Source organism: Microtus oregoni, unplaced genomic scaffold (genome assembly GCF_018167655.1).
Source record: "Microtus oregoni isolate MIOR12 unplaced genomic scaffold, Mior012 000004F_ref0000308, whole genome shotgun sequence".
NCBI lineage: Eukaryota > Metazoa > Chordata > Mammalia > Rodentia > Cricetidae > Microtus > Microtus oregoni.
Window position 1 is genome coordinate 31,106,373 of NW_024543063.1, and position 26,251 is coordinate 31,132,623.

Below are 26,251 nucleotides of genomic sequence, written 5' to 3' on the forward strand. Positions count from 1 at the left end.
TTTTTTTACAAAGCTACTTTTAATACTTTGGGGTGTGCCCCACAGGAATAAAAAACACTGGGAAGGGGTAACCCCCTCACCCCCAGGAGTGGCCCAGGGGTAGAGAGGCTACCTGAGGGGAAGGAAGCACAAAAGGAACCCGCTGCAGACTCAGGGCAAAGGGAATGACATCGGTGCTGGGACCTGTGAGCACTACTACAGGAAGAAACTCGAGCATGGTGGGACTGGCTCCAGGAACACAGGCGTAGGGCAAGAGGGTTGGACACGAAGCCACAAAGCTACTTGGGTTCCTCCTTCATCTCGTTTGCCTTTTTCTGCTTCTGCTGCATGATCTCCGAGTCCCTGGGGGTAGAGATGATGGGGCACTCTGCTTGCGGGCGGCAGCAGAAAGCCCATCATCTTGGCGCTTTCCCTTAACCGAGTCGCTCTGCTTCTTCATGTTCTTCTGGCAGGCGAGCTCTCGCTGGTTACCGCGGGTCATGGCAACGGCAGCGGCTCCAACCTGCCTCCGTCGCGTCCCCTCGTTCTGGCCCTGCCCTGTGTTCTTTTACTGGGGAGGAGAGGTGAGAAGAGACAGGGAGGAGGGAAGTTGGTCCTGGAAGGCTTTCTTTGCTAGTCCCTCCTTTCTGAGCCCCTATGCCCCAGAACACCAGCCCCCTCCCCAGAGTGGAGCTACTTTCACCAGCTTCCACATTTCCTGTGGGCATCCTTGAGGGGGCCTCTCAGATGACAAGGCACATGGTATTTCCCTCTTAGGGTGCAGGAGCCTCAGTCTGCCAGTTAAACGTTGCAAGTTAGCTCTTGGACACAGCCATGTTATGACAAGCAAGCCTTCCTTATTCTTTATAGTAAACATATTAGCTGTTCAAATACAGTGTACATACAGGAGTACTTAAGACATACATGCAGAGCCAGACGATGGTGGCGCACACCTTTAATCCCAGCACTCGAGAGACAGTGAGTTCGAAGTCAGCCTGGTCTACAGAGTGAGTTCCAGGACAGGGCTACATAGAAAAACTGTGTCTTGGGAAGAAAAAGAAAAAGACACATGTACAGATTCATACAGAAGCTGGTGTGCACGCACATGTTAATGACAAGACTTCATTATTGCCCTAGTAGGAGCAACATGTCCAGTAGACTGAGAAAAGAACCTGCCCCTAGCAGAGTGGAGGACCATCATCTGTAGCGATCAGGGAGCCGATTGCCAAGAGACAACCATCCTCTTCTCAGGGGCCCTTCCATTTAGAATTTTGTCTTGGGATTTTTGCTTCTTTATTGTTTGTCTGTTTTCTGAGACAAGGTCTCACTCTGTAGCCCAGGCTAGACTCAAACTCTCTAAGATCCCCCTGCCTCAGCCTCCTGAATAGTTAAAGTTTATGTCACTGCCAGGTGCACTAGGGTGTTGTCCAAGCGAACCTTCATCCCTCACATACCTGCTACTGTGTCTGAAGGGTAAAGTCCAGGCGGCGTGACTGATCATCCGAGGTCACAGGCGTTACAGTGTCAGGAGCAAAGGCCAGCTGCCCTTAAGGCATTGCTCTTGAGCAAGCATGAGTTACCCCAAATGGCCCGATGTGGATATTAGGATTCTGGAAATCCTTCTATGATGAAGGGCTTGAGGCCCCAACCAGGGATTCCTTTCTGACTACCGGCGTCCACCCAATTCTCCCCTACTTGCCTGTCCTTCCCAGGCCAGTCAGCGCCGGAGCTCCTCAGACTCTAATTAGAGGCTCTCATAGTCCTGTGCAGTCCAGGAGGTCTTCTGGGCCGTCCCTGGTGGTGGAGACAGGGACTCACGTGACGACTACACACTGGCATTCCAGTGTCCTCATACCTGAGGGAGGGTGTTCCTCCAAACCAAGGCAGATCTGCTGTTTTCCAAAGTTGGGTTGTTGTTTTATCCGTACTCAGTGGTTCCTCAAGCATATGATGTGACTGCTTGTGGCCTCTTTTGTCTCTTTCTGGTTCTGAAGCTTCGTGATAGAGAAGACTATGTGGGGAAACCCAGCCTGAATGTGGGCAGCACATCCCTTAGACCGACAACTTGGGTGAAATAGAAAAAAAAAGAATATTCACTAGATCAGGCAGTCGAGGCTGGCAGCCCCTCACCCCATGTGGGTGGGTGTGCATATAGTGGTATACTATTTGTGTTTTAATAAAGCTTGCCTGAAGATCAGAGGGCAAAGCAGCCACACTAGTCAGCCATACAGCTAGGGAGAGGTGGCGCACACCTTTAATCCCAGGAATCAGGAGACAGAGGCAGAGGGATCTTTTTGAGTTCAAGGCAACCCTGGGCTGCACAAGATTGTTCCATAAACAGATCCAGATGGTGATGGCTCACACCTTTAATCCCAGTGTTTGGGAGTTACACAGTTTTAATCCCAACAGTAGGAAGGTGGACACAGGAGCAATATGTTTGGGTGTAGAGAAGAATATGAAGGGGAAGAGACCGGAACTCACCGGAGAGAGCAGTCTGAGGGTTCATGCAGACAGGATCTCGCCCTTTCGGTCTGAAGATTTGGTAGAGGTAAAAGTTCTCTCTAGCGGCTGACTGCTTTGCTTTTCTGATCTTCAGGCTGAACTCCGATATCTGTCTCTGAGTTTTTATTATTCATGCTACATGTGCAAGTATGTGCTTGCATGTGTGGGCATGTGTATGCTTGTGTGTGTGTTGTGTGGAATATTCTTTTTTAAAAAATGCTGCAAGATCCCTGCGGCAGTAGGCAGCAGAAATGCTGTAGGTCTCAAATGGTGGCGATGGGCCATGTGGTGGCAGGCAGCGGGCCCTGGGAGCAGCCAGTCCCAGGCAGAAATGGCTGCTGGTCCCAGAGCAGTGGTGGCGGGCCATGTGGCAGCAGGCAGTGGGCCCCAGGCAGAGACGGCTGCTGGTCCCTGAGCAATGCCTGGTCCCAGGCAGGGAGACACATGGCAGGCGGGCAGAAGACAGAAACATGGGTAGACTCGACATGCAGGGTGAGGTTGAATGTTTATTCAGGGGGTTATGGAGGAGGAAGGGTGAAGGGGAGGATGGAGAGAGAGGGAGAGAGAGAGAGAGAGAGAGAGAGAGAGGAGAAAGAGACAGAGAAGGGGGAAGCAGAGAAGTGGGGAGAGAGGCAGAAGCGAAGCTGCCTCTCCGAGAGGAAGATGGAAAAGAGAGCGAGCTCAGCCTGCTTCAGCGGATGGGGGAGGGAGTGGGCGTGGCTTGTCTCTTAAGGGGACCAAAACCATAACAATGTGTGTGTGTCCTGACTGTCATGGTGTGAGCCGCCCTGTTCTTCCACACCCGCCCACTAAGATAAAATGAAATCCCTGAAACTGAAGTGAATCTTCCTTTCCTGGGGTTGTTCTCTTGGGTGTTTGGACATAGCAGTGAAAAGTCTAATTAAAGGTTATTCCCACTGGCAGGGGAAAGACCTGCCCTTCACTTCTAGGGAAAAATCACAATATAGCAGCCCAGAGTCCCCAGCTTACCCGAGTCTTTCTGTATGTTCCCAGCTTAGTACAGGACCCCGTTTTTGTTTCCTACTCATAGGGCGAGACTCTGGGTTTCACCTTTAGCAATGTCTGCCCTTGGCTACAGGAGGTAAAACTCTCCTCACAGCAAGTCTAGAAGCTCATAGATCATTCCTGCAACTCTTTGTTTTTAAATAGGGTCTTAGCTCACACATGGTGGTGCATGCCTTTAATACCAGCATTTAGATAGCAGAGGCAAGAAGATCTCTTTGAGATCAAGGCCAGTCTCGTCTAGAAAGTGAGTTCCAAAACAGAACTACAGAGACTCCTTGTCTCTCTATGTCAAATAAAACAAAAACTATACATCAGGGTCTTAATAGGTAGCCCATGTTGGGTTTGAACTCATGGTCTCTTGTCTCTGCTTCCCAGTGTGCATCTTTCTGTCTCTTACTTTTAATATTTAATTAGGGCTGGAGAGATGGCTTGCAGGATAAGAGCACTTGCTGCTCTTCCAGAGGGACGTACCGAATTCAATTCCAGCAACCACACAGTGGCTCACAACCATTTCTAATAAGATCTCATGCCCTCTTTTGGTGTGCAGGCATGCGTGCAGGTAGAGCACTGTATACATAGTAAATAAATATTTTTTACTTGTTTCTTTTTTTAATTTTTTATTCTTTTTTGTTGTTTCGTTTGTTTGTTTTCGAGACAGGGTTTCTCTGTAGCTTTGGAGTCAGTCCTGGAATTAGCTCTTGTAGAACAGGCTGGCCTCCAACTTACAAAGATCTGCCTGCCTCTGCCTCCCAAGTGCTGGGATTAAAGGCGTGCACTGCCACGATCCCTATCTTTTTTAAATTTTTTTTAAAAATACTCATTTATGCCGGGCAATGGTGGCGCATGCCTTTAATCCCAGCACTCGGGAGGCAGAGGCAGGTGGATCTCTGTGAGTTCGAGACCAGCCTGGTCTACAAGAGCTAGTTCCAGGACAGGCTCCAAAGCCACAGAGAAACCCTGTCTCGAAAAACAAAAATAAATAAATAAAATACTCATTTATTATATATATAGTGTTCTGCCTGCATGACAGAAGAGGGCACCAGATCTCATTACAGATGTGGTTGCTGGGAATTGAACTCAGGACCTCTGGAACCACAGTCAGTGCTCTTAGCTTCTGAGCCATCTCTCCAGCCTGTAAATAGATAAATTTATTTAATTAATTAGTGTGAACACGTGTGCCATAGATTGGGTAAGGAAGTCAAAGGATACACTTTTTAACCCACTCAACATCTCCATGGCTCCCAACATAGCTTATTTGGTGTTGTTGATGCTGCTGTTATTTGGTTTTATTGAGGCAGAGTTTCTCTATATAGTCCTGGCTGTCCTGGAACTTGTTATGTAGACCAGGTTGGCCTCAAACTCCCAAAGGTCCACCTGGTTTTGCCTCCTGAGTGCTGCGATTAAAAGGATGTGCCACCAACTCCTGGCCTTTCTTTATTTTTTGTTTTTTGGATTCTTTTTGAGACAGGATTTCCACGGTTGTCTTGGAACTTGCTATGTAGCTCAGGGTGGCCTCAAGCTCACAGAGGTTCTCCTGCCTCTGCCTTCTGAGTGCTGAGATTAAAGACATGCACTACCATGCCAAGTTCCAACATATATTTCTTTTTTCATTGATATTTATTGAGCTCTACATTTTTCTCTGCCCCCCTCCCCGCCTCTCCCCTTCCCCATTTCAACCCTCCCTCAAGGTCTCCATGCTTCCAGTTTACTCAGGAGATCTTGTCTTTTTCTACTTTCTTCTTCCCATGTAGATTAGATCTATGTAAGTCTCTCTTAGTGTCCGCATTGTTGTCTAAGTTCTCTGGGATTGTGGTTGGTAGGCTGGCTTTCTTTGCTTTATGTTTAAAAACCACCTATGAGTGAGTACATGTGATAATTGTCTTTGTGTGTCTAGGTTACCTCACTCAAAATAATGTTTTCTAGCTCCATCCATTTTCCTGCAAAATTCAAGCTGTTGTTATTTTTTTCTGCTGTGTAGTACTCCATTGTGCAAATGTACCACATTGTCCTTATCCATTCTTTGGTTGAGGGGCATTTAGGTTCTTTCCAGGTTCTGGCTATGACAAACAAAGCTGCTATAAACATAGTTGAGCACATGTCCTTGTGGCACGATTGAGCATCCTCTGGATATATACCCAAAAGTGGTATTATTCGGTCTTGAGGAAGGTTGTTTACTAATTTTCTGAGAAATTGCCACACTGACATCCAAAGGGGTTGTACCAGCTTGCATTCCCACCAGTCCAACAAATATTTCTTTAGCTGGAAATCAAATCTCTGAGTTCATTCTTTTCTCTTTTTTTTGTTTTTTTTTTTTGTTTTTTTACTGATATTTATTGAGCTCTACATTTTTCTCTTCTCCCCACCCTGATTCTCCCCCCCCCCTTTTTTTGGTTTTTTTTTTCTGAGACAGGGTTTCTCTGTGGTTTTGGAGCCTGTCCTGGAACTAGCTCTTGTAGACCAGGTTGACCTCAAACTCACAGAGATCCGCCTGCCTCTGCCTCCCGAGTGCTGGGATTAAAGGACTGCGCCACCACCGCCCGGCAAGATTCTGTCTTGATGACCATGAGCAGCTATAACAAACTGCCATAGCAGAGTGGTGTGCTTACTTTTCAATTTTTCTTTTCTTCGTGTTTCTAGTGCATATATTAACTATACATCATTATGACACTTTTCATACATGTACGTCATGTTCTTAACAATTTTGAAAGGTCTACTTATTTTATTACGTGAGTGAGTTTTTCCTGAAGTGACATTTGAAGTTTCCAGGAAGAAGATGGGGCCCCACAACAACAATTCTACCTGGTTGATATGACGTCATGATACTGATAGCGCTACTACAAGACCTGTTTTGGATACCAGCTGCACAAGACAGTTCCAACTTGGTTAGCTGAAATGGTGCACATCTTGTACAACATTCTGGCCAGGCCTCCACAAAATACTCAGAGACTATTTGCAATTTTAAAAGACATTGATCTTGAAATTTAACCATCATTTTACTTTCACAGGATCCCCCAGAAAGAACGTCGCCCCCATGACAGCTGGAAGTAATTCTAGAGGACGACGTCCCCTCTCCCAGTAAAGTTTACCCCTGGGTTAGGGACATCATTTAGGGGTTGGGAGGTTGGGGGAGGAATTTTATAAGCTCAGGGATCATTTTGAAAAAAAAAAAAGAGGGAATGATGGGATAATAGATTTATAATTGTGAGTTACTGCTTTTAGACAAATATATTCATATCAATTCTTGTATATTGATACAAAGTTAAATTATATTGACTATTGTATGCATGCATGTTTCTATCTCTGTTTAAAACATTTTTATGTATTGACATATATTGTATTGATATATATATATATTGTATATATTTACCATATTGCAGTGTACATTTCTACCTCTGATTAAGATACTTATATAATGTTTGTGTATTGATATATATTTGCCATATTGCAATGTATATTTGTACAGTGTTTATATTTGGAGGTCATTATCCTCATTTGTTACACAGTTGTTTATTGTCTTAGTCTTTAAGTTAGATAGATATTGAGAATTATATAGATAAATAGTCAACTAAGTTTGTCATTTATAATTAGATTAATCAGGTTCTCTAGATATATAGAGATTATACTCAGTATAGATAGATAATCTTCGACCTCTTCAAAGAGCTGTAGAAAATGGCCTTTAATCTAACTCAGAGTTTCGTGATAGTGAGACACAATTGCTCCTGGCAACACCGCTCTATTCCCGAGAGAATGTTGAGCACCAAAGACACTCCATCTGGAGCCTTTCTATTTGGCAGAACTGGCCTTTGGGCAAAGAAATGCCCATACCTCAACCACTGACAGAGATACAGAGCGTGCATCAATGGATAAAACAGGACTGTCATATCCTGCCAAGACAGGGTAAGATAGTTTTGAAAAGTTCCTTGCCTTTAATAATGGTATGTCAGTTATGTTAGGCCTTAGCCAAGATTGGTTGACTCAACGTTGCAAACGAGACTTTGGGTGATTGCCCAGGTAGTCAGTTGTCTCTGTCAATTGTTGCACATTTTGGATATATCTCGTTTGTTGAGTAGTGTTTATTCCCTTCTCAGATCTTTGACGGAGTTGAAGATTATATAATTGTAGTTACTCTCTACATTATTTGGACTTCTTGAGATAGAATGTTTAGCAAAGCTTTTGTTCTCAATATTGTTTGTTATATTTATTATTTGTTGTTATTGTATATAGTTGTATTTGGTTTAGTTCTGTCTTATTTAGACAAAAAGGGGAGATGTAGGGATAAGTCCCGCCCCTTAGGGGGCGTGTTCGCTCCTGTCTAATGTTGGCCTATAAATTTGGCAAGTGTGCTCCCAGCCTCCCCTTTCTGCTTTCCTGGTCTCCACGGGAATGGTGGTTCTGTAAGTCTATTTCGCCATTAAAGCTATATATATTTTTACAATCTGTCTGCATTCGTTTACGCCGTTACAGTGGCGCACGCCTTTAATCCCAGCATTCAGGAGGCAGAGACAGGCGGATCTCTGAGTTTGAGGCCAGCCTGGTCTACAAGAGCTAGTTCCAGTACAGGTTTCAAAGCTACAGAGAAACCCTGCCTTGGGAGAGGGGGGGAAATGAAGAGTACAAAGTGTTATTAACCGCTGGCTCTTCTCTCTAGTACCCACCCCTTCTGAGACAGGGTCTCCTGTAGCCCAAGCTGATCTCAAATTCACTAGATAGCTGAGGACCTTAAATTTTTTATTCTTTCTACCTGCTGAGTGCTGGGATTACAGGCATGTATCACCATGTATATACAATGCCAGGGACTGAATCTAGGGTTCATGAATGCTAGGCAAGCCCTCTTCCAACTGAGCTACATCTATATGAATTACATCTCAACAAAGTCATTAAACAGGGCTGGGCGGTGGTGGTGCGCTCCTTTAATCCCAGCACTCGGGAGGCAAAAGCAGGTGGATTTCTGTGAGTTCAAGGCCAGCCTGGTCTACAAGAACAAGTTCCAGGACAGGCTCCAAAGCTACAGAGAAACCCAAAGTCTCGAAAAACCAAAACGAAAAAAAAAAAAGTCATTACCTGGAAACAGCCCTGACGTCCATCAACACACGGGTGGGGGGGAACAGCTGAACAAATATCTAAACAATGGAACAGAGCACAACCCTGTAGGCGAACTGTCGGTACATACAATGACACAGATGAAGGTCATAGAGGAACCAACCCAGTGATAGTCACTGGCACAGATGAAATGAGGGAGGACGATGGGAAGGACACAGGCTTCTGTGGAGAGGCCCGCAGCGAATTAGGACTCCTGGACTGTCGTCTGTCCCAGTCCTTCCTGTGGTAATCACGTGGTGTGTGAATTAGTGGAATCCGGTTAGCTGTACCCGTGGAGAACTTGGCTATTGTCTGGGTTTGAGGTGGTGAGCTGATGTCTCCCTGGGAAAATCTGAAAAGAGGGACCAAGGGCTGGAGCTACACTTTAAAGGACAGGCAAGGACAGGTGGACATCAGGTCAGTGTGTGCTTCATGGGTGTGTAGATCATGACTTACTCTTCACTTGTAGGACAAAGGGCTTGGAGCCCAGGTGCTGCACTACAGCATCATAGGTCAAAGCGAAACAAAAAACCTAAACCAAACAAACAAAAAAGCAAACACCCTAAGCAAACGGAAGAAGTTTTACTCAGTTGTATACAAATCTCCAGGACACTGGTTGCTGCAAGTAGCACGGTAGTCATTAAGTTCTGTGCTTCTTGGCAGCTGCCTGAGGAGACAGTGAGGCCAGCGGGAGGTCCTGGTGGTGCGGGAGATGAAAACATCTTTCCTGGATGCACTTTGTTAGCACACTGATCACTTTGTACTGAACTACTACTTACCACAAATGTCAAACTTATACAAACAGCATGGTTTCTAGGGAGACAAAGAAAGCTGCCCTTCTTGTGTTGTCAGAATACAGAGAAAGGGATGCTGCATTTCCCACTCCAGGGTCCCCTCCTGGCCAGCACCTCCACAGGGGAGCATTTTTGAAACAGAAAAATTGTGTCATCCCCAGTCACTTATTAAATTGTACTTTAATCTGCTCAAATCTTCTGTTCTGAAGATTATCCATTTGTTGCTTGCCGATGAGGGCGCTCTTCCAAGTCCCTCAAACTGTGGTTGGGGGCGGGGCACCCCACAGTCATCTGTCCCAGGGCCCTGCAACTCGAGGGTGGAGCCTCTTTGGAGCTGCCCAACTAGAGCCTGGGCTGCTTGCAGACAGCGAGGCACGGCTCACAAAGAAGGACTTTGTGGTGAGTGGGGATCCCTAGGGGACACGGGAGATGGGGCTAGTGTCAGAGGCTGCTCCAGGATTCAGCAGAAGCATTCTTGTCAACCCAAACAGGGCAGCTGAGTGGGAAAACTGAAGGGTGGGAACCTTCTCTCTGCTAGATAGGGCTTCTGGACACAGTTCCCACTACTTCTTTGGGGCCTCTGGGAGTGAGACAAGCAGCTCCCAAGTCCACAAGGATATTCATAACATGTCACCAAGTCCACAAGTTTGCTGCTGAGGCCCAGCAGCCCTGCATACAAGTGGCCAAGAACTGGCGGCCAAGGCAGAATTCTGCCTAGCAAAGGTCCACACTTTCAAGGTCAGAGAGATGCTACACAGCCCAAAGCTAGAGCACAGAGATCTGTACTCCTGGAGAGGACTGGGGCCTTCCTTGGCCCAGACGACAGGTAATTCTGACCAAGGTTCCGACATGGCCCTGCAAAGGTGCTTGAGAAAGACACCAGCAGCCACCTTGTATGGACCTAGCTCCACCTGTTAGTGATGGAACAGCAGACTGACTTGCGCCTGCTGGGAAGAGCTTGGGCCCTGGATAACAGACTCCTTCACCTCCAGCCCCACTCCCAGCACCAGCATGAATGAACGCATGAACACCACTGTAATCTTCGATGGCATCCGCTTCCCAGGGTTCATTCACACTCTGGAGTCCCTGAAAGCGGCCTCTGCTTTCCAGTTCCAGGACAAAGACGTCCTCTTGGTGACATTCCCCAAGTCAGGTGAGAGATGGGGACTGGGAAAGGAGCATGAGCAATGCAGGGACGTCAGTGTTACCTTCCGCCCATGGGGTCTTGTTCCCTTTCTTAGACCCCCTACACCCCACCGTCACCCCCGTCACCTGTGATTCTGGTGTGAGCTGTAGGGTTGCCTCTTGGCCTGAGTCTATACATGTCTGTAACCCGCCAGCTCCATGGAGCCCCCAGTAGCAGCTCTGGTCAGTGATTCTTCTATCTAGCAGCCTCAGGAGCTGTAGGGTGTCCTTTTCATGGGCACCAGCAGCCTCCCGCATACCTTTGTCAGGTTCCCACCAACTTCTCTGATCTCGCTGCACTTGCCTGAACATGCTCCTGAGAGCCTGTGGAAAGATGCTGGCCATAATGTGGGGTGCGTGCTGAGAACCTGGCTCCATCTGGGGTGCTCTTAGGCACGCGGTCTTTTAAAGATAAGCTTTGCCTTACCCTGAGCCATGCTGAGGTGGATGGTGTCTGTCTCCCCACTGAAGGGTGTTGATGTGGGGACAGGAACCCTCTAACCACACAGCAATGCCTGCCTGCTTTCCCTTCATCCAATGTGGCCGGGGTGCCAGCATGGTTCTGCAAGACTCTGCACGACCATCCTCTCCCTCTTGAATCCATAAGGATAGGCACCAAAGGTAAGGATTCCAGTCAGGGGTCGAGCTTGCCTTTGTCTCTTGGGGCCATAATGCCTATTAAGAGTAGGATATGCCTCCTGTGACTTGGTCACCAGGGCCACTGGATGAGCCAACAGTTCAGCAGATAGGGCCAGCTGTCCCTCCTACACTCCACATTCCTGCCTCCTCTTCCTCCTACGCCAGACCTGCATCCCCTCTACCCCACATAGCTGTCCTGCTTTGAAGCCACCTTGTTCCCTCCCCTTGCTCCCCTCCCCTCCCCCTGCTCCCTGGATCAGAGCCCTCCCTCCCTTCACATCTCACCGTAGCTACCCACCCAGGGGCCTGGTCTGTGTGCCCGGGCTGCCCACCAGAAGGAATGCAGTGGGTGGGCTGGGACCCAATAGGCTGTGCCTACAGCTCTCTCTCTCTAGCCTCCTGCAGGAGAGGGCAGCAGAGCTATGGGCCCTAAGTCCTGCCTGGTGGGTCCTGGATCCAGAGAGTCAGTGTCCCTGTGCGGGAGCATGGGTGGGGAGGGTCATCCCTCAATAACCCTGTGAGCAGATCCCGATAGAGCAGGGCCTGGTCTGTAGCTGGCCAGATACACTGGTGGCCCTGCAGGCAGGCGGGAGGAAAGGGCCACGCCTGCTCTGAAGAGCCTTTCCTGGCTTGCTTTTGTTTAGACTGGCTCTGTCTGACTTGGAAAAGGTGGCAGTAACCTTCCTCCCCATTCTGAAAGCTAAAGAAGCTAAGGGAGGGCCCTGTGGCCTCCCATTCCCTTCTAGGACCCTAACTAAGATTGGATATCTCTGAAGGGAACCCCAGGACAGGGCGACTGCTTGAGGAGAAAGACCCTGCACAGCTCCCCAGAGTCCCCTCCTTTTTGCCCGTGGCCTAAGCTTCTTACAAATGTCTGAAGTAGAGAAAATCACAGCTCGGTGGAGTGTTTGCTTGATGTAGGTGAGGGCCTAAGTTACATTTTTTGTTTTGTTTTGTTTTTTTTCAAGACAGGATTTCTCTGTGTAACAGTCCTGGCTGTCCTAGAACTTGCTCTGTATACCAGGCTGCCCTTGAACTCACAGAGAGCCATCTGTCTCTGCCTCCTGAGTTCTGGGATTAAAGACGTGTGCCACTACCACCCTATGTTTTGGTTACATTCTTTTTTTTTTTTTTTTTGGTTTTTCGAGACAGGGTTTCTCTGTGGTTTTGGAGCCTGTCCTGGAACTAGCTCTTGTAGACCAGGCTTTTGGTTACATTCTTAACAAAGAAGAACAGATAGGCTTTTTGAAAAGACCATCACCTAGGTTTGAATGTTCTGGAACATTCAGTTAAAAAGTGGTAGTGAGCCAAGTGTGGTGTTACACACCTTTAATCCTAGAATTCTGGAGGCAGAGGATGGCAGATCTCTATGAGTTCAAGGCTAGCCTGGTCTACTACCAGTCAGAGCTACACAGAGAGATCTTGACCAAAAAACAAATAAGCCGGGCAGTGGTGGCGCATGCCTTTAATCCCAGTACTCAAGAGGCAGAGGCAAGTGGATCTCTGTGCATTCAAGTCCAGCCTGTTCTACAGAGTGAGTTCCAGGACAGTCAGGGCTATACAGAGAAAAACCTGTCTTAAAATAAACAAAAGAAAAACACAACCGTATTTACCAGAACAATCTCTGAACTTCATAAATCAGCTGAAACTCTTTTGGCCTCATCTCACTCCTCTGCCTCGCTTGATGGAGTCAGGGCAGCATCATCCATACCGAGGAGGTCCCAAGCCACCATGCGGCGAGCGTCCATCTCATCCCAGGGCCCTCCTGTAGTGTGGAGCGGCAGGCCGCGTTCCTGCCACCCGGCCGCCTGGCTAGCTTATGCCCAGAAATAATTACACGGAAACTGTATTCTTTTTTAAACACTGCCTGGCCCATTATTTCCAGCCTCTTATTGGCTAATTCTCACGTTTCAATTAACCCATTTCTAATAATCTGTGTAGTACCACGAGATGGTGTCTTTTTTTTTTTTTTTTTTTTTTTTTTTGGTTTTTCGAGACAGGGTTTCTCTGTGGCTTTGGAGCCTGTCCTGGAACTAGCTCTGTAGACCAGGCTGGTCTCGAACTCACAGAGATCCGCCTGTCTCTGCCTCCGAGTGCTGGGATTAAAGACGTGCGCCACCATCGCCCGGCCACGAGATGGTGTCTTATCAGGAAGGATTCTAGTCTATATCCGTCTGGGGTCAGAGAATCATGGCAACTGCCTGACTCAGCTTCTTTCTCCCAGCATTCTGTTCTGTCTACTCTGCCTACCTAATTTTCTGTCTTATTAAAGGGCCAAGGCAGTCTCTTTATTTAACCAATGAAATTAACACAAAACAGAAGACTCTGCCCCATCACCCTCCAGTACTCAGCAGTAATGGTAGAGGTAGGCTCAGACACAGTCCAACCAAGCAGGAAGTTGGCATGTAAGAGTCAAGTGTTCTTCGGCCAGCTCTGTCTTCTGTTTCCACAGTGGAGCCTCTTCCTCTTTGCCCTGTCTCACGGTCCTGCATCTGATGCCTTCCTGGCAGACCTAGGCCCACATTCGCCTCTCTTCTCTCCTTGTCTGTCCCCTCATGGGGTAGGAGAGATTCTGCTGTAAGGATTGGCTTGAGGAGCTTTAGATGGAAATCGTCAGAGTCCAGTGTCATCCCAGGGTCCCTGTAGAACAGAGCATAAGGCTCAGAGATGGGAAAGGAGATGTGATGAGAGAAGCAGGGACCGACGGGAGGCATGGAGAAGCTGCAGTGCTGCTTTTGGAGTTGGGAGAGACAGCGTGGAAGGAATAGGGTAGCCCCAAGAAGCTGGAACGGTCACAAGGAAACATGACCTCAAGTGTCAGCTCTGCTATCACCCTGATTCCAGAAGCAGAGTATGAGTTGCGTTGTTGAAAGCCACTTATGTGGTGGTTAGTTGTTACATTTATTTGTGTGTGTGTGTGTGTGTGTTCAAGCACACACTGCTCAGTGCCTGTATGGAGGTCAGATGGCAGCTTTCAAGAGTTGTTCTTCTCTTTCCACCATGTAGGTGCAATTTTTCAAATTACTGACGAACATAAATCACAGTGACAGACACAGACAAACTGACAAACATTAAGGCGAGCTCGTTCTTACCTCCAACTGGGTCCAGAACCGGTCTGGGGGTGACCTGATTCCTGGCCAATGCACCAAATGTTGGACCTTAAAGTCCAGTTACCGAGGAGGAGTTGCCCCAAGAAACCATTCACACTGCAGTTGTTGCAAAAGCAAGAGGAATTTTAATCGTCAGGGTCCCTCAGCTGCAGGAGGTGAAGGACCCCAAGTGGCTGTTACAGGCTACTTTTAAAGGAAAGAACTGCAGAAGCAAAGGGGGAGTCCAGGAGTTGTTTGTCAACTATTGTGACAGGCTTGTTTATTGATCAGCTAACTATGATTGGTCGTTGCTATGGCGATTGCTGGATTGGTTGAGCAAGGAGGAACATCTGCAGATCGTTTTGCCCCAGTTCTAGGTACTGGCTCTATTCGGAGAAAAACTGCAGAGGGATGGAAAATACCTGGGAAAGTACCCACAGCTTCAGTGCACGTGGGTGATTAGCAGGTTCCTGGTTCCCAGGCGAGGTGGGGGCAGTTATGCTGAGATGCCTCAGAAATGTCTCAGAGTCTTTCAGTTCCCAAGGGAGTTTATCAGGCTTGCTGGCAAGCCTCTTTACCCATTGAGCTGTCTCACCAGTCAAGCTGGTGGTGATTTGCTACAGCAGCTATACCAGGGGGTCTGAGGAGGACGCTTGACCACTGCCTCCGTGTCCAGAATCACATGCCACACTTAGCACCATACCAGGGCAAGTCCCTCACCATTTGGAGTAAACAGAGGCCTGAGCAGGTTACTGAGCGGATGTTTGCCAGAGCACAGAGCACAGGCAGCCCTGTGTGTCTCCCTCTCCCTTCTCAGAAAACCTGCTTTTGTGTCTACTCCTGATCAACATAGGGGCCGCTCATGTACCCCAGGCTCCCAGAGGCTGACTGGCTCTGCACAATGAGAGAACACCCAGCCCTCAGGAACACTCACACCTTCCTGCTCCAGAGGGCCCAGAGCCAGCTGCCAAACTCTGCCGTCTCCACAAAAGGATGAATGATGTCAGAAATGTGCCGTGAGGCAGGAGGGTGGGAAACGCCAGCCTTCTCTGGACGCCACTCCTGCTCAGCTTCTGTATGACTCCAGACCCTTTCAACGACACCTTTTACATTCTATCTCCTTGATACAGTCAGGTCATTTCCCCGTTATTTGGTTTTTTGTTTTGTTTTGTTTTTTTGGTTTTTCGAGACAGGGTTTCTCTGTGGCTTTGGAGCCTGTCCTGGAACTAGCTCTTGTAGACCAGGCTGGCCTCGAACTCACAGAGATCCGCCTGCCTCTTCCTCCCGAGTGCTGGGATTAAAGGCGTGTGCCACTACCACCCAGCCTTCCCCGTTATTTGTGATCGCAAACGAGGTCATACTCAGTAGTTGTCTAAAAATATTAAAGGGAAAAGTCTAGAAATCACTAACTACTGTCTTAAATTGTGTGGTAAAAGCCTCACACTGTCTGCTTCTTCCAGCCTAGAATGTGGATTGTCCAGTGTAGCTATGCTGTATACGGAACTGGTCCCATTGATCTCTTAGCGAAGTTCCCAGTTACCAAATTCATAGCCGTAGAACCCAATGCTTGTGTTTGAGTTGCCCTCAGTCCCAAAGGACGTGAGCAATGATGCCGTCCCACGCAGACAAAGAGGCCAAAGAGTCTTCCTTCCCTGAAAATGTTCAAGTTTTCAACATAATGAGAAAAAGACAAGATCATCTCAGATTGCTAAGGTCTATGAAAAAAAACAAAACAAAACCATGAAATTGTGAAGCAGGTAAAGAAACTCAAGCTAGTTTTCCTGTTCCCACAGAGTGAGGTCACCCTTGAGGCAACATGGAAAAAGCATTGAAGTTGTGTAGGTCCTGAGCTTGGCAGTGAGTATCCCGTGGGGAAGGCGTCAGGATGGCTCAGCTGCTCCCAGAACAAAGGGACAGAGCAGCCCTGGTGAGCCTGGGGAGCAAGCAGTAGTCCCCAGCCTGGGGCCAGAGGAGACACAGCGAGAAAAAAGGCTCTAAATAGGTGGAAGAAATGGTTGAGACTGGGCATTGTGGCACACACCTTTAATCCCAGCACTTGTGAGGCAGAGGAGCTGAATCTCTGATTTTGAGGCCAACCTGTTTTACAGAGTGAGTTCCAGGACAATCAGGGCTGTTACACAGAGAAACCCTGTCTCAAATTGAACCCCCCCCCAAAAAAAAAAAAGAAATGGTTGATGGCGGTATGCTGTAATTAATCTTGATATGTGATGTTTTTATTCAAGGTTTTATTTATTTGTTTGTTTGTTTGTTTGTTTATTTATTTTGGGAGAGAGTCTCTCTGTGTTGCTATGGCTGCACTGAAACTTACTATGTAGACCAGAGGCTGGCCTAGAACTCAAAGATATCCCTGGCCTTTGCTAGAATTAAAGACATGTCCCACCATGCCCCAGTCCAAGGCATTTTTATAATAAATTTTATGAAAGAAAAAAATGTAAGGCTGGGAGAATGTGTTCCCATAACCTCTGTTACAGAGCATTTTTTTTTTTCAAAGACAGGGTTTCTCAGTAGCTATGAAACCAGTCCTGGAACTCACTCTGTGGACCAGGCTGGCCTTGAACTCACAGAGATTCACCTGCCTCTGCCTCCCGAGTGCTGGGAGTAAAGGCATGTGCCACCACCGCCCAGCTCGATATTATTTTACAACCAAAGAGGAAACTGCCTGTTTGTTTGCAATGTTCACACTTGGTTTATTTCTGTGTGGTGTGAAGATCTCACGCCGCGTTTAACCAGATAGCTATCTGTTGACCCAGAGGGGTTGTGCTGGACCGTAGCTCTGAACTTAACTTTCCTGACGTCCCTTGTGTGTCTTTCTGGGCTTCCTGTGGGAGCCACTGTTGTTCTCGGGCCTGGCTGCCACGTGTTTCTTTTCAGTGTAATCAGCACCCGTTTGTCTAACTCTGTAGAAACCCGAGGGTATTTTTATTGGAATTGTGTTTGATTTGCAGATTAGCATGGAAGAACTGGTCTGTTTATTTTGTCAAGACATCCTGTCTAAGGACAGAGGATTCTCCATCTGCCCAGTCCACCCCCATGTCTTCACAGAGGCGGGAACACTCTTCCCACAAAGCCTTTACACATTCCTTGCTCTTGGTCTCTGTCCCTGCTATCGTAGGGCTTTCTCTGCTCTTTTACCTCTAAACTGCTACTGTGGGGTGCATGAGGACAACTGGTTTTCTTTTTTTTTTATTTAAAAAAAAGTTTATTTATGATTTTTTTATGTATGGGATACTTTCTGCATGTTTGTCTTTATGACACATGCATGCCTGGTGCCTGCAGAGGCCAGAAGAGGTTGTCACAGGCCTGGAATTGGAATTACAAACAGGTGTGAGCTTCCATATGGGTTCTGGGAATCAAATCTGCAACCTCTGAAAGAGCAGCCAGTGCTCTTAACTCCTGGGCTATTTCTCCGGTTCCAGGACTCTGATTTTTTTCCCAAAGCATACTTTTTTCTTTTCTCTTTCTTTCTTTCCTTTTTTTGTTTCTACAGAGCAAGGACTGAAACCTAGGGCTTCATGACGCTAGGCAAGTGATCTACCCTTGAGCCTATCCCCAACCCCAAACATGCTTTTTAGTGACAAGCTAGGGCTGGAAGACAGAAACTGATACTAAAAACTAGGATTCTACTATAACAAATACAAACAAAAAGTGAGAAGTGTGTAAGAGATTTTAGGTGCACACTAGGAAAAGCCTGCAGTGCCACAAGCAGGCAGTTCCGTAGTGAAAGCGTAGAAAGAAAAGAGAAAGGAGCTGGAGTTTGGCAATGGTAGAGCACTTACTTAATTCATACATAGCCCTGGGTTCCACCTATAGGACCCCAGGAAAGGGAAGAAGGGAGAAGACAGAAGGGGAAAAGGCCCAAGCTCTTTAGAAAATCCCTAAATTGAAGTTATCTATTTGCGGCAGAGGAGAGGGACTGGAAAACTCCTACTTGCACAGAATGTTAGCAGAAATAAAGACAATAAAAACTAAAGGCCAGGTAGTGGTGGTGCATGCCTTTAATTCCAGCACTCAGGAGGCAGAGGCAGGCAGAACTCTGTGGGTTCAAAGCCAGCCTCGTCTACCTAGTGAGTACTAGGACAGCCAGAGCTACATAGTGAGACCCTGTCTCAAAAAAAAATAAACAAAAAAAAAGAAAAAAAAAACAAATAAACACATTGGTTAAGGTTTCAAATAGCAATAAGGACCACGTTATAGTGGCAGAGAATCAGCTGGCCAGGTTTGGGTTCTGTGGTCTGTGGAAGGTGGTACAGTGAGGGTGGGGGACTAGGCTTGCCTCAGAACCCTTGCCGTCCTGATCACACTGCTAACAATGCACCCAATCCATCTGTTACTCCGAGGGACAAAAGGAAAACTGGAATGTCTTAGGCAGAAGTGGTCACACCCCCATCTCCTGCCCCTACCCCTTGTCCTGCAGGTACCACATGGATGCAGCAAGTGCTGAGCCTTATCTTCTGTGAGGGCCACCTGTGGCCTATCCACCACCTCCCCAACTGGGCCCGCGTGCCTTGGATAGAGCAAGTCTCCTTTAGCCAACTCGTTCACGAGCTTAGAAGTTCCTGGCCTCGTCTGTTCACCTCCCACCTGAGTGCCAAAGTCCTGGCCCCGGCTCTGATGAAGTCCAAAGTCAAGGTAGGAAACAGACACCTTCAGCGCCTTAGCGTTTGCGCAAGAGCCAAGGTGGAGCTAGGCTTTGGGGGTCAAAAGGGTCCAAAGGATTTAGTTCACCTTCAAGTCCTGGGGTGAAGGACATGGAATCCGGGAGGGTAGAATCAGCATCAGACCTAGGCTGGCATAGAGGCGGGGTCTATACAGCAGGAAGCTTCTGGCAGGCCAGTAGTGTAGCCAAGCCAGAAGGGGGAGGATGGGGTGGGTCAGGCAGGTTCGTTGTTCAGATGTAGTGAACAGCAGAGTCCTCCATCTTGACTACTTAGTGATTGACTCTGGGGAAGAGAGGTCCCTTCCTACCTTGGTGGGGGTGGGAGACTGAAGAAACTCCAGTAGGTCTTGCAGACAGAGGTCCAGGAGACCTGGAGATTGGCGTAACTTTGATAGGCAAGGTCCACTTACCTACTGTGGGGTGATGGTGGCCATCAGCTGCCTGGAACCTGAAAGGGTGAATAACAGTGCCCCCTGCAAGACAAAAAAATGTAAATGTAACAAAAAAGAAACCAGCAGGATGGTGGTGGTGCACACCTTTAATCCCAGCACTTGGGAGGCAGGGGCAGGTGGATCTCTGTGAGTCCGAGGCCAGCCTGGTCTACAGAGCTAGTTCCAGGACAGCTAGGGCTGGTACACAGAGAAACCGTGTCTCAAAAAAAAAAAAAAAAAAAGGAAGGTAGAAAAAGAAACCAGCTGGGCAATGGTGGCACATGCCTTTAATACCAGCACTCAGGAGGTAGAGACAGATGGATTCCTGTGAGTTCGAGACTAGCCTCAGAGCAAGTTCTAGGACAGGCTCCAAAGCTACAGAGAAACCCTGTCTCAATAGACCAAAAAAGGAAGGGAGGGAGGGAGGGAAGAGAGAAAGAGAAGAGAAGGAAACGAAAAGAAAGAAAAGAAAAAGAGAGACCAAAAGATGCCCCAGGGGCTACCCAGTCACTAGCCATACAGGACTCTCCCTACTGCTGCTCAGTGGCCATGCCTGGCATCCACTCATCGCTACATTTTGGGGGAGTCCAGGACAACACTGTGCGACTCTTCCCACCCACACTTCTAGACTGGAGTCAGAGTCCAGGGCTCAGCTAAGTCAGGTCATGGCAGCTGGGGAAGCCTTGGGCTTCAGAGCGCTGAGAACCAGGACTCTGTCCGCCAGGTGGTGTACGTGGCACGGAACCCCAAGGACACCCTTGTTTCCTACTACCACTTCCACCGAATCGCAGGCTTCATGCCCGACCCCAGCTCCTTCGAAGACTTTGTGGATGAGTTTCTTGAGGGTACAGGTGGGTCTTGGGGACTGAGGGGGCTCACAGAGCCCCCTCCTTGTCACGGGGCTGGTGGGCAGCTTTGTGCCTTGTTCTAGCGACCTCTGAGGTCACCCCTGCTCCTCCTCCTGGGTCCCAGCTCTCTTTCTTTCTTCCTCAGGCTTCTTCGGTTCCTGGTTCGACCATGTGAAGGGGTGGCTGGGCCTCCAGAAGGACCTAAATTTGCTCTTTGTCACCTATGAGGAGCTGCACCAGGTGGGCCCTCCTTCCCCATAACCAACAGGCCACCTACAGCCAAGTCTTCCTCAGTCAAAGCCCTGGCATCCCCAGCCCTTCCAGAACATTCTGCGAAGCTTGTTTTCCTAAGACAGGACTACCAACGATATTGTGTTTTCACAATCTCTGGCTGCTCCTGATTCAGATACTCTCCAGCTTCCCCGAAGTAACGGCCATTGTGAGCCTTGTTGGTAGGAGATTCAAGCAATTTTTAATTTTTATCTTATGTGTATGAGTGTTCATCTTCATGTATGTCTGTGTACCAAGTGTGTGCCTGGTACCCAAGGAGGTCAGAAGAGGACACTGGATCACTGGAACTGGTGTTAATAGACAGTTGCAGCATCTAGCACCATGTAACAGTAGCACCATGTGGGTGCTGGGATTCGAACCCAGGTCCTCTACAAGAGCAGTAAGTGTTCTTAACTTTGGAGACATCTCTCCAGCCTGAGATGTACATTTAGAACTCTAAGATTGTGGGTCTGGGGAAACAGCTAAGTCAGGAAAGTGCTCCTGGAATGTGTGTGAGGACATGTGTTTGATCCCCAGAACCCACATCAAAAAGTCAGGGATGGGGATACACGCTGGGAGAGAGAGAGAGACAGTCAGATCCCCACGGCTCACTGGCCGGTCAGCCTGGTCTGTTTGGTGAGTTGAAGGTCAGTGATAGCCAGGCAGTGGTGGTGCACACCTTTAATCCCAGCCAGAGAGATGACTCAGTGGATAAAGGCTTTTGTTGGACCGGCTCAGTCCCTGAAACCCGTGTGGTAGAAGGGGAGAACTGGTCCCCGTTGGTCCCCACACATTGCCTTAACTTATATTTTCCATCTATTGCTGTTATTTTTGTGTTTATCCATCAGAGTAATTTTTGATTCATATTTGACTGCATTTGAAAATTCAGATAAGCAAGCAGCCCCTGTGCTTCCTCCCGGAACAGACAGGCCTGATTACTCAGCCCACCCTGGCACAGCCAGCAAATTTGATGCGTGATGCTGGAGAACCTTGAGTTCCCTGAGCTGTTCCAATATTATGTGTAAACAGCAAGATTTTTAACTCAGAATAACAAGATGAAATCCACTTCTTCGCAGTATGTTTTAAATTATATCCACAAGGCTGACCTTTCAGACGCCTGCAACTCTGGCTCCAGCTGTTGAGACTGCGTGTGCTTAGGGATTTTTGGGAATCCAAGCTCTGTTGGGTCCTAGAAACTGTACACATTTGCCCCCCACCCTCACCCCACGCAGACAACGTTGGCTTGGCCTCAAGACATTAAAACGAGGAGGACAAAGACGACCATAAATAGATTTGCATCAGTAGAGGTTTGGGCCTTTCCAACCGAATGAGTTTTGCTGCAAAAAGTAAAGCTCGATCTTCAAGGCTTTTCTTGATCAAATTCTTTAAAGATGTGACATCTCTGAGTGCCAAACACAATGTGCTCTAAACACAAAAATATATTAATACTTGAGGTTACAGTTTTCAAGATTTTTATACCCTGCTTCCAATCCTTGACAGTTGGTGGTATGGACCTGTTTGGACACCACTCGGCCACATTATCTGACAGGGGCTGAGACCAAACATCCTGGCCTGGAATCCCCTGTTGTGTCTCTTTGGGCTTTGATTTCTGTGTTCCACAATGGACTGGGCTCTCCTACATCAGTCATTAATCAAGAAAATACTGTTTAGTCTGCAGGCCAGTCTGATGAAGGAGCTTCCTCAACATTCCTTCTTCCCAGACATGTCTAGGTTTGCATCAAGTTAACAGAAGCCACAAGAACAATTGACTCCTAGTTAACTTGACACAACAAAACTGTTAATAACCTTTCCTTTCTTATGTATTCAAAACATCTCAGATTAATAACAAATCACAATATAAAACAAGACATTTATTTATCTATCTATTTATGTATTTTGTTTTTCAAGACAGGTTTTTTTAAAAAAATATTTATTTATTTATTTATTTATTTATTTATTTATTTATTTATTATGTATACAATATTCTGTCTGTATATATGCCTGCAGGCCAGAAGAGGGCACCAGATCTCATTACAGATGGTTGTGAGCCACCATGTGGTTGCTGGGAATTGAACTCAGGACCTTTGGAAGAGCAGGCAATGCTCTTAACCTCTGAGCCCAAGACAGGGTTTCTTACCGGGCGGTGGTGATGTATGTCTTTAATCTCAGCACTCAGAAGGTGGAGACAGAGGCAAGTGGATCTCTGTGAGTTTAAGGCCAGCCTAGTCTATAGAATGAGTTCCAGGACAGCCAAGGATATACAGAGAACCCTGTTTTGAAGAAAGAAAGAAAGAAAGAAAGAAAGAAAGAAAGAAAGAGTTCTAGTCTTTAAAGATTCACATTCAAAGCTCAGTCTCTTCAAAACATCCAAAATCACTTTCAAAGTTCAAAGCATCTCGAAGAGGGAAGAATCAAACCATAGTCACAATTAAATCAAAGCCGAGCCAAAATCCAACAGTATAACACGTTCAGAGTCTGATGGTGGGGACCCACCCACAATCCTCTGGGCTCCAGAATGGCCTTAGCAACTCCACCTCTCCAGCTCTGCCAACCAAAGCATGCACTCCCATATGCATAAGTATGTGTGTTTGTATGCAGATATATATGTCTATGTGTATATGTGTGTATATGTATGTGTATGCTTTCATATACACACATGTCATTAGTTTTTTTGTTTTGTTTTTTGGTGTTTTTTTTTCAGTTTTTGTGATTTTATTTTTTTTTTTTTTTTTTATTTTTTTTTTTTTTTTGGTTTTTCGAGACAGGGTTTCTCTGTGGCTTTGGAGCCTGTCCTGGAACTAGCTCTTGTAGACCAGGCTGGCCTCGAACTCACAGAGATCCACCTGCCTCTGCCTCCCGAGTGCTGGGATTAAAGGCGTGCGCCACCACCGCCCGGCTGATTTTATTTAACACAAATAAAACATGCACGCAAGCCATCTACTTATTTTCTTCGCTGCATAGCCTGGCGTTGGGATTGGTGACTCTGATGGCCGGCTGTGCTGTTCTTTCTACAATGGCTTCTCGGTTATTGGAGGAAACACTGTGAGCAATCTCAGCACAGTAAGACTTGTGCACATCAGCAGCTCCTCCAGCTCCTTGACGTTGTGGACCAGAAACTCCCGGAAGCCACTAGGCAGTATGTGCTTGGTTTTCTTGTTGCTCCCATACCAACGTTGGGCATCAGGATCTGGCCTTGAATCTTCTCCGCACCCTGTCGTCAATACCTCTGGGTTTCTGCCAGTTTCACTTAATTTTGACATATTGGTCTGACTGGTGCCGGATGAACTTCTTGGTCCTCTTTTTGACAATCTTGGGCTTCACCAGAGGCTGGAGGGCAGCCATGATACCACAAAGGAGATGGCAGCCACCTCGCAGGCTGTGCCAAGGAAAAAGCGTTAGTTAGTTTTTTGAGGCAGGGTTTCTCTGTGTAGTTCTTGCTGACCTAGAAATTGCTACATAGACCAGGGTAGCCTTGAACACACGGAGATCTACTTGTTTTTCCCTTCCCCATGGAGGGATTAAAGACAGCATGCACCACCACAGCCAGATCCCTATGTAGTCTATTTTTTCTTCAGATTTATTAACCTTATTTTTTATGTGTGTAAATGTTTTACCCACATGTATGTCTGTGCACCACACACAATCCTAGTGCCCTCAGAGGTCAGAAGAAGATGTCAGATCTCCTAGAACTGGAGTTGCAGACAGTTGTGAATTGCTGTGGGTGTACTGGGAATTGAACCTAGTTTCTCTGCAAAAACAAGAAGTTCTCTGAAGTGCTGAAACAGCTCTCCAGCCCCCCTTGCATTCTTAATGACAGTAAAATATTCCATGATATAGACATAGCTAAAATAAATCCCCTTCTTGGTTGGATTTTATGCTGTTTCCAGCTACTTGCTTTAACAGATAATACTAAATTGAATATGGTTGTTCATACTTCTAATTACCTGTACAAATTTTTAATATATATCTGGGAGTATTGAGACAGGGTCTCTCTATATACTTCTGGATGTCCTGGAACTAACTCACTATATAGACCAGTCTGGCCTCGAACTCAGAGAGATCCACCTGACTCTGCCTGCTGAGTGCTGGGATTAAAGGCATGAGCCACTAAGCCTGGTTTATAACTTTTATTTTTAAACATGTGCTTATATGTGTGTCTATGTGGATACTTGTGCATTGGATCCCTTGGCGCGACAATTACAGGTAGCTGTGAGTTGCTTGATGTGGGTGCTGGAAACTGAATTTGGGTCCTTTACAAGAGCAGTGTGTACTCATTCTTAACAGCTGAGATATTTCTCTAGTCCCTACTTGTATTATTTTAATGTCTTAACTATGTATTCTTCTGGGTTGGCTATCTTTCTGGGTCCAGGAACCCCGCCGTACCATCCAGAAGTTAAGTGAATTCCTGGAGCGCCCCCTGCGGCCAGAAGAGGAAGATGTCATACTCCAGCACTGCAGCTTCTCCTTCATGAGTCAGAGCAACATGGTCAACTACAGCCTTTTGTCCAACGAGATCATGGACCAAAGAAAGGGCAAGTTCCTGAGGAAAGGTAGGCCTCTCTCCCAGGCTCCATTCAAATGCCCAGGGCCCATTCTGGAACCAGTCAACATTCATCTTTTGTTTGTTTGTTCTGTTTTTTTTTTTTTTTGGTTTTTCGAGACAGGGTTTCTCTGTGGTTTTGGAGCCTGTCCTGGAACTAGCGCTTGTAGACCAGGCTGGTCTCGAACTCACAGAGATCCGCCTGCCTCTGCCTCCCAAGTGCTGGGATTAAAGGCGTGCGCCACCACCGCCCGGCGGTTTGTTCTGTTTTTTAAGACGACATCCCTATGTAGTCTTGGCTGTCCTGTAGACCAGGTTGGCCTCGAACTCACATGGTAGAGTAAGGGCAGATGGCCTGAGTCAGACAGGAAGAGAAGACATCAGGAATACACCACAAGAGGCCCCTTCCTGCCTCTTTTACTCCTACGGCTCCGATGCTCCCAGTTTCTGGTTACGTCACTTTTGACTCTATTCCCATACTTGATGATGACACCAGTCACTAGGTTAGGCCACTCTTATCCACTCTTGACCCACTTCCAAATCAAGTCATGTTCCCAGGTGTCAGGTGGGAGGTGCACACGCCTCCTACAGGACATAATCCAAAGTATGGGGATGGAGAAACAGTGGTCAGACTCTCAGGGGTTGACTTGTGGTGTATTCCTGATGTCTTCTCTTCCTGTCTGACTCAGGCCATCTGCCCTTACTCTACCAGGTGTTGTGGGGGACTGGAGGGAACACTTTACTCCTGAATTGAATAAGAAGTTCAACGCTGTCTACCAGTCCAAGATGGGTGACTCTGGTCTCTGCCTCCCCTGGACCATGGACTGACCCTTCTGACCCATCTGGCCTATTCGCACGGACCTGTCCTCCTACTCTGCTATGCCCCTGATCTAGCAATAAAAGCTCAGGACCATGCTGTGCAGACTACCCCAGCTCCAGTCTGGATCTGTCTACTTCATACCCTTCACCCTGGGACTTGGGAGAGAAGGGGGATGTACACCCTCAGGATCCTCTTTTCTTCTCTAGAACTTGGGCATTTACTGGGCTGCCATCCCAAAGTTTTCTTCTGAACCCCCAGACATGACTTCCCTAGACCTTATAGCCTAGGATCATTCTTTCAGAGAGCAAAAGTAAAGATGTAGAAAATAGGGAAGTGCCTCTGGTGTTCCCTAGGAGACCAAATCTAAACCA

At 47.3% G+C, this 26,251-nt stretch overlaps 1 protein-coding gene and 1 pseudogene across 2 annotated transcripts; one reads left to right on the forward strand and one right to left on the reverse strand.

Annotated features, from left to right (window-relative positions):
- Positions 1 to 214: 214 nt before the first annotated feature.
- Positions 215 to 505, reverse strand: LOC121447502 (annotated as a pseudogene).
- A 9,263-nt stretch (positions 506 to 9,768) lies between these two features.
- On the forward strand, positions 9,769 to 25,977 carry LOC121447433 (sulfotransferase 2B1-like). 2 transcript variants are annotated; one of them, XM_041650656.1, is made up of 7 exons: positions 9,769 to 9,779; positions 10,373 to 10,533; positions 18,729 to 18,943; positions 20,127 to 20,253; positions 20,396 to 20,490; positions 24,890 to 25,070; positions 25,773 to 25,977. In XM_041650656.1, exons 2-7 carry the CDS (start codon positions 10,392 to 10,394, stop codon positions 25,886 to 25,888), a joined length of 876 nt encoding a protein of 291 aa, XP_041506590.1. In that variant the 5' UTR covers positions 9,769 to 9,779; positions 10,373 to 10,391; the 3' UTR covers positions 25,889 to 25,977. The 2 variants fall into 2 exon arrangements, with proteins under 2 accessions (XP_041506590.1, XP_041506591.1); XM_041650657.1 differs by lacking the exon at positions 9,769 to 9,779 and having other exon boundaries at positions 10,334 to 10,533; positions 25,750 to 25,957.
- Positions 25,978 to 26,251: the final 274 nt, after the last annotated feature.

What these genes read in the sequence shown, in the direction of transcription:
- LOC121447433 (XM_041650656.1), top strand. Translation starts at nt 10,392, where the DNA reads ATGAATGAACGCATGAACACCACTGTAATCTTCGATGGCATCCGCTTC. An exon ending in TGAGTTTCTTGAGGGTACAG is followed by an intron (nt 20,254 to 20,395) that starts GTGGGTCTTGGG and finishes TTTCTTCCTCAG; the next exon opens with GCTTCTTCGGTTCCTGGTTC. An exon ending in CCTATGAGGAGCTGCACCAG is followed by an intron (nt 20,491 to 24,889) that starts GTGGGCCCTCCT and finishes TTCTGGGTCCAG; the next exon opens with GAACCCCGCCGTACCATCCA.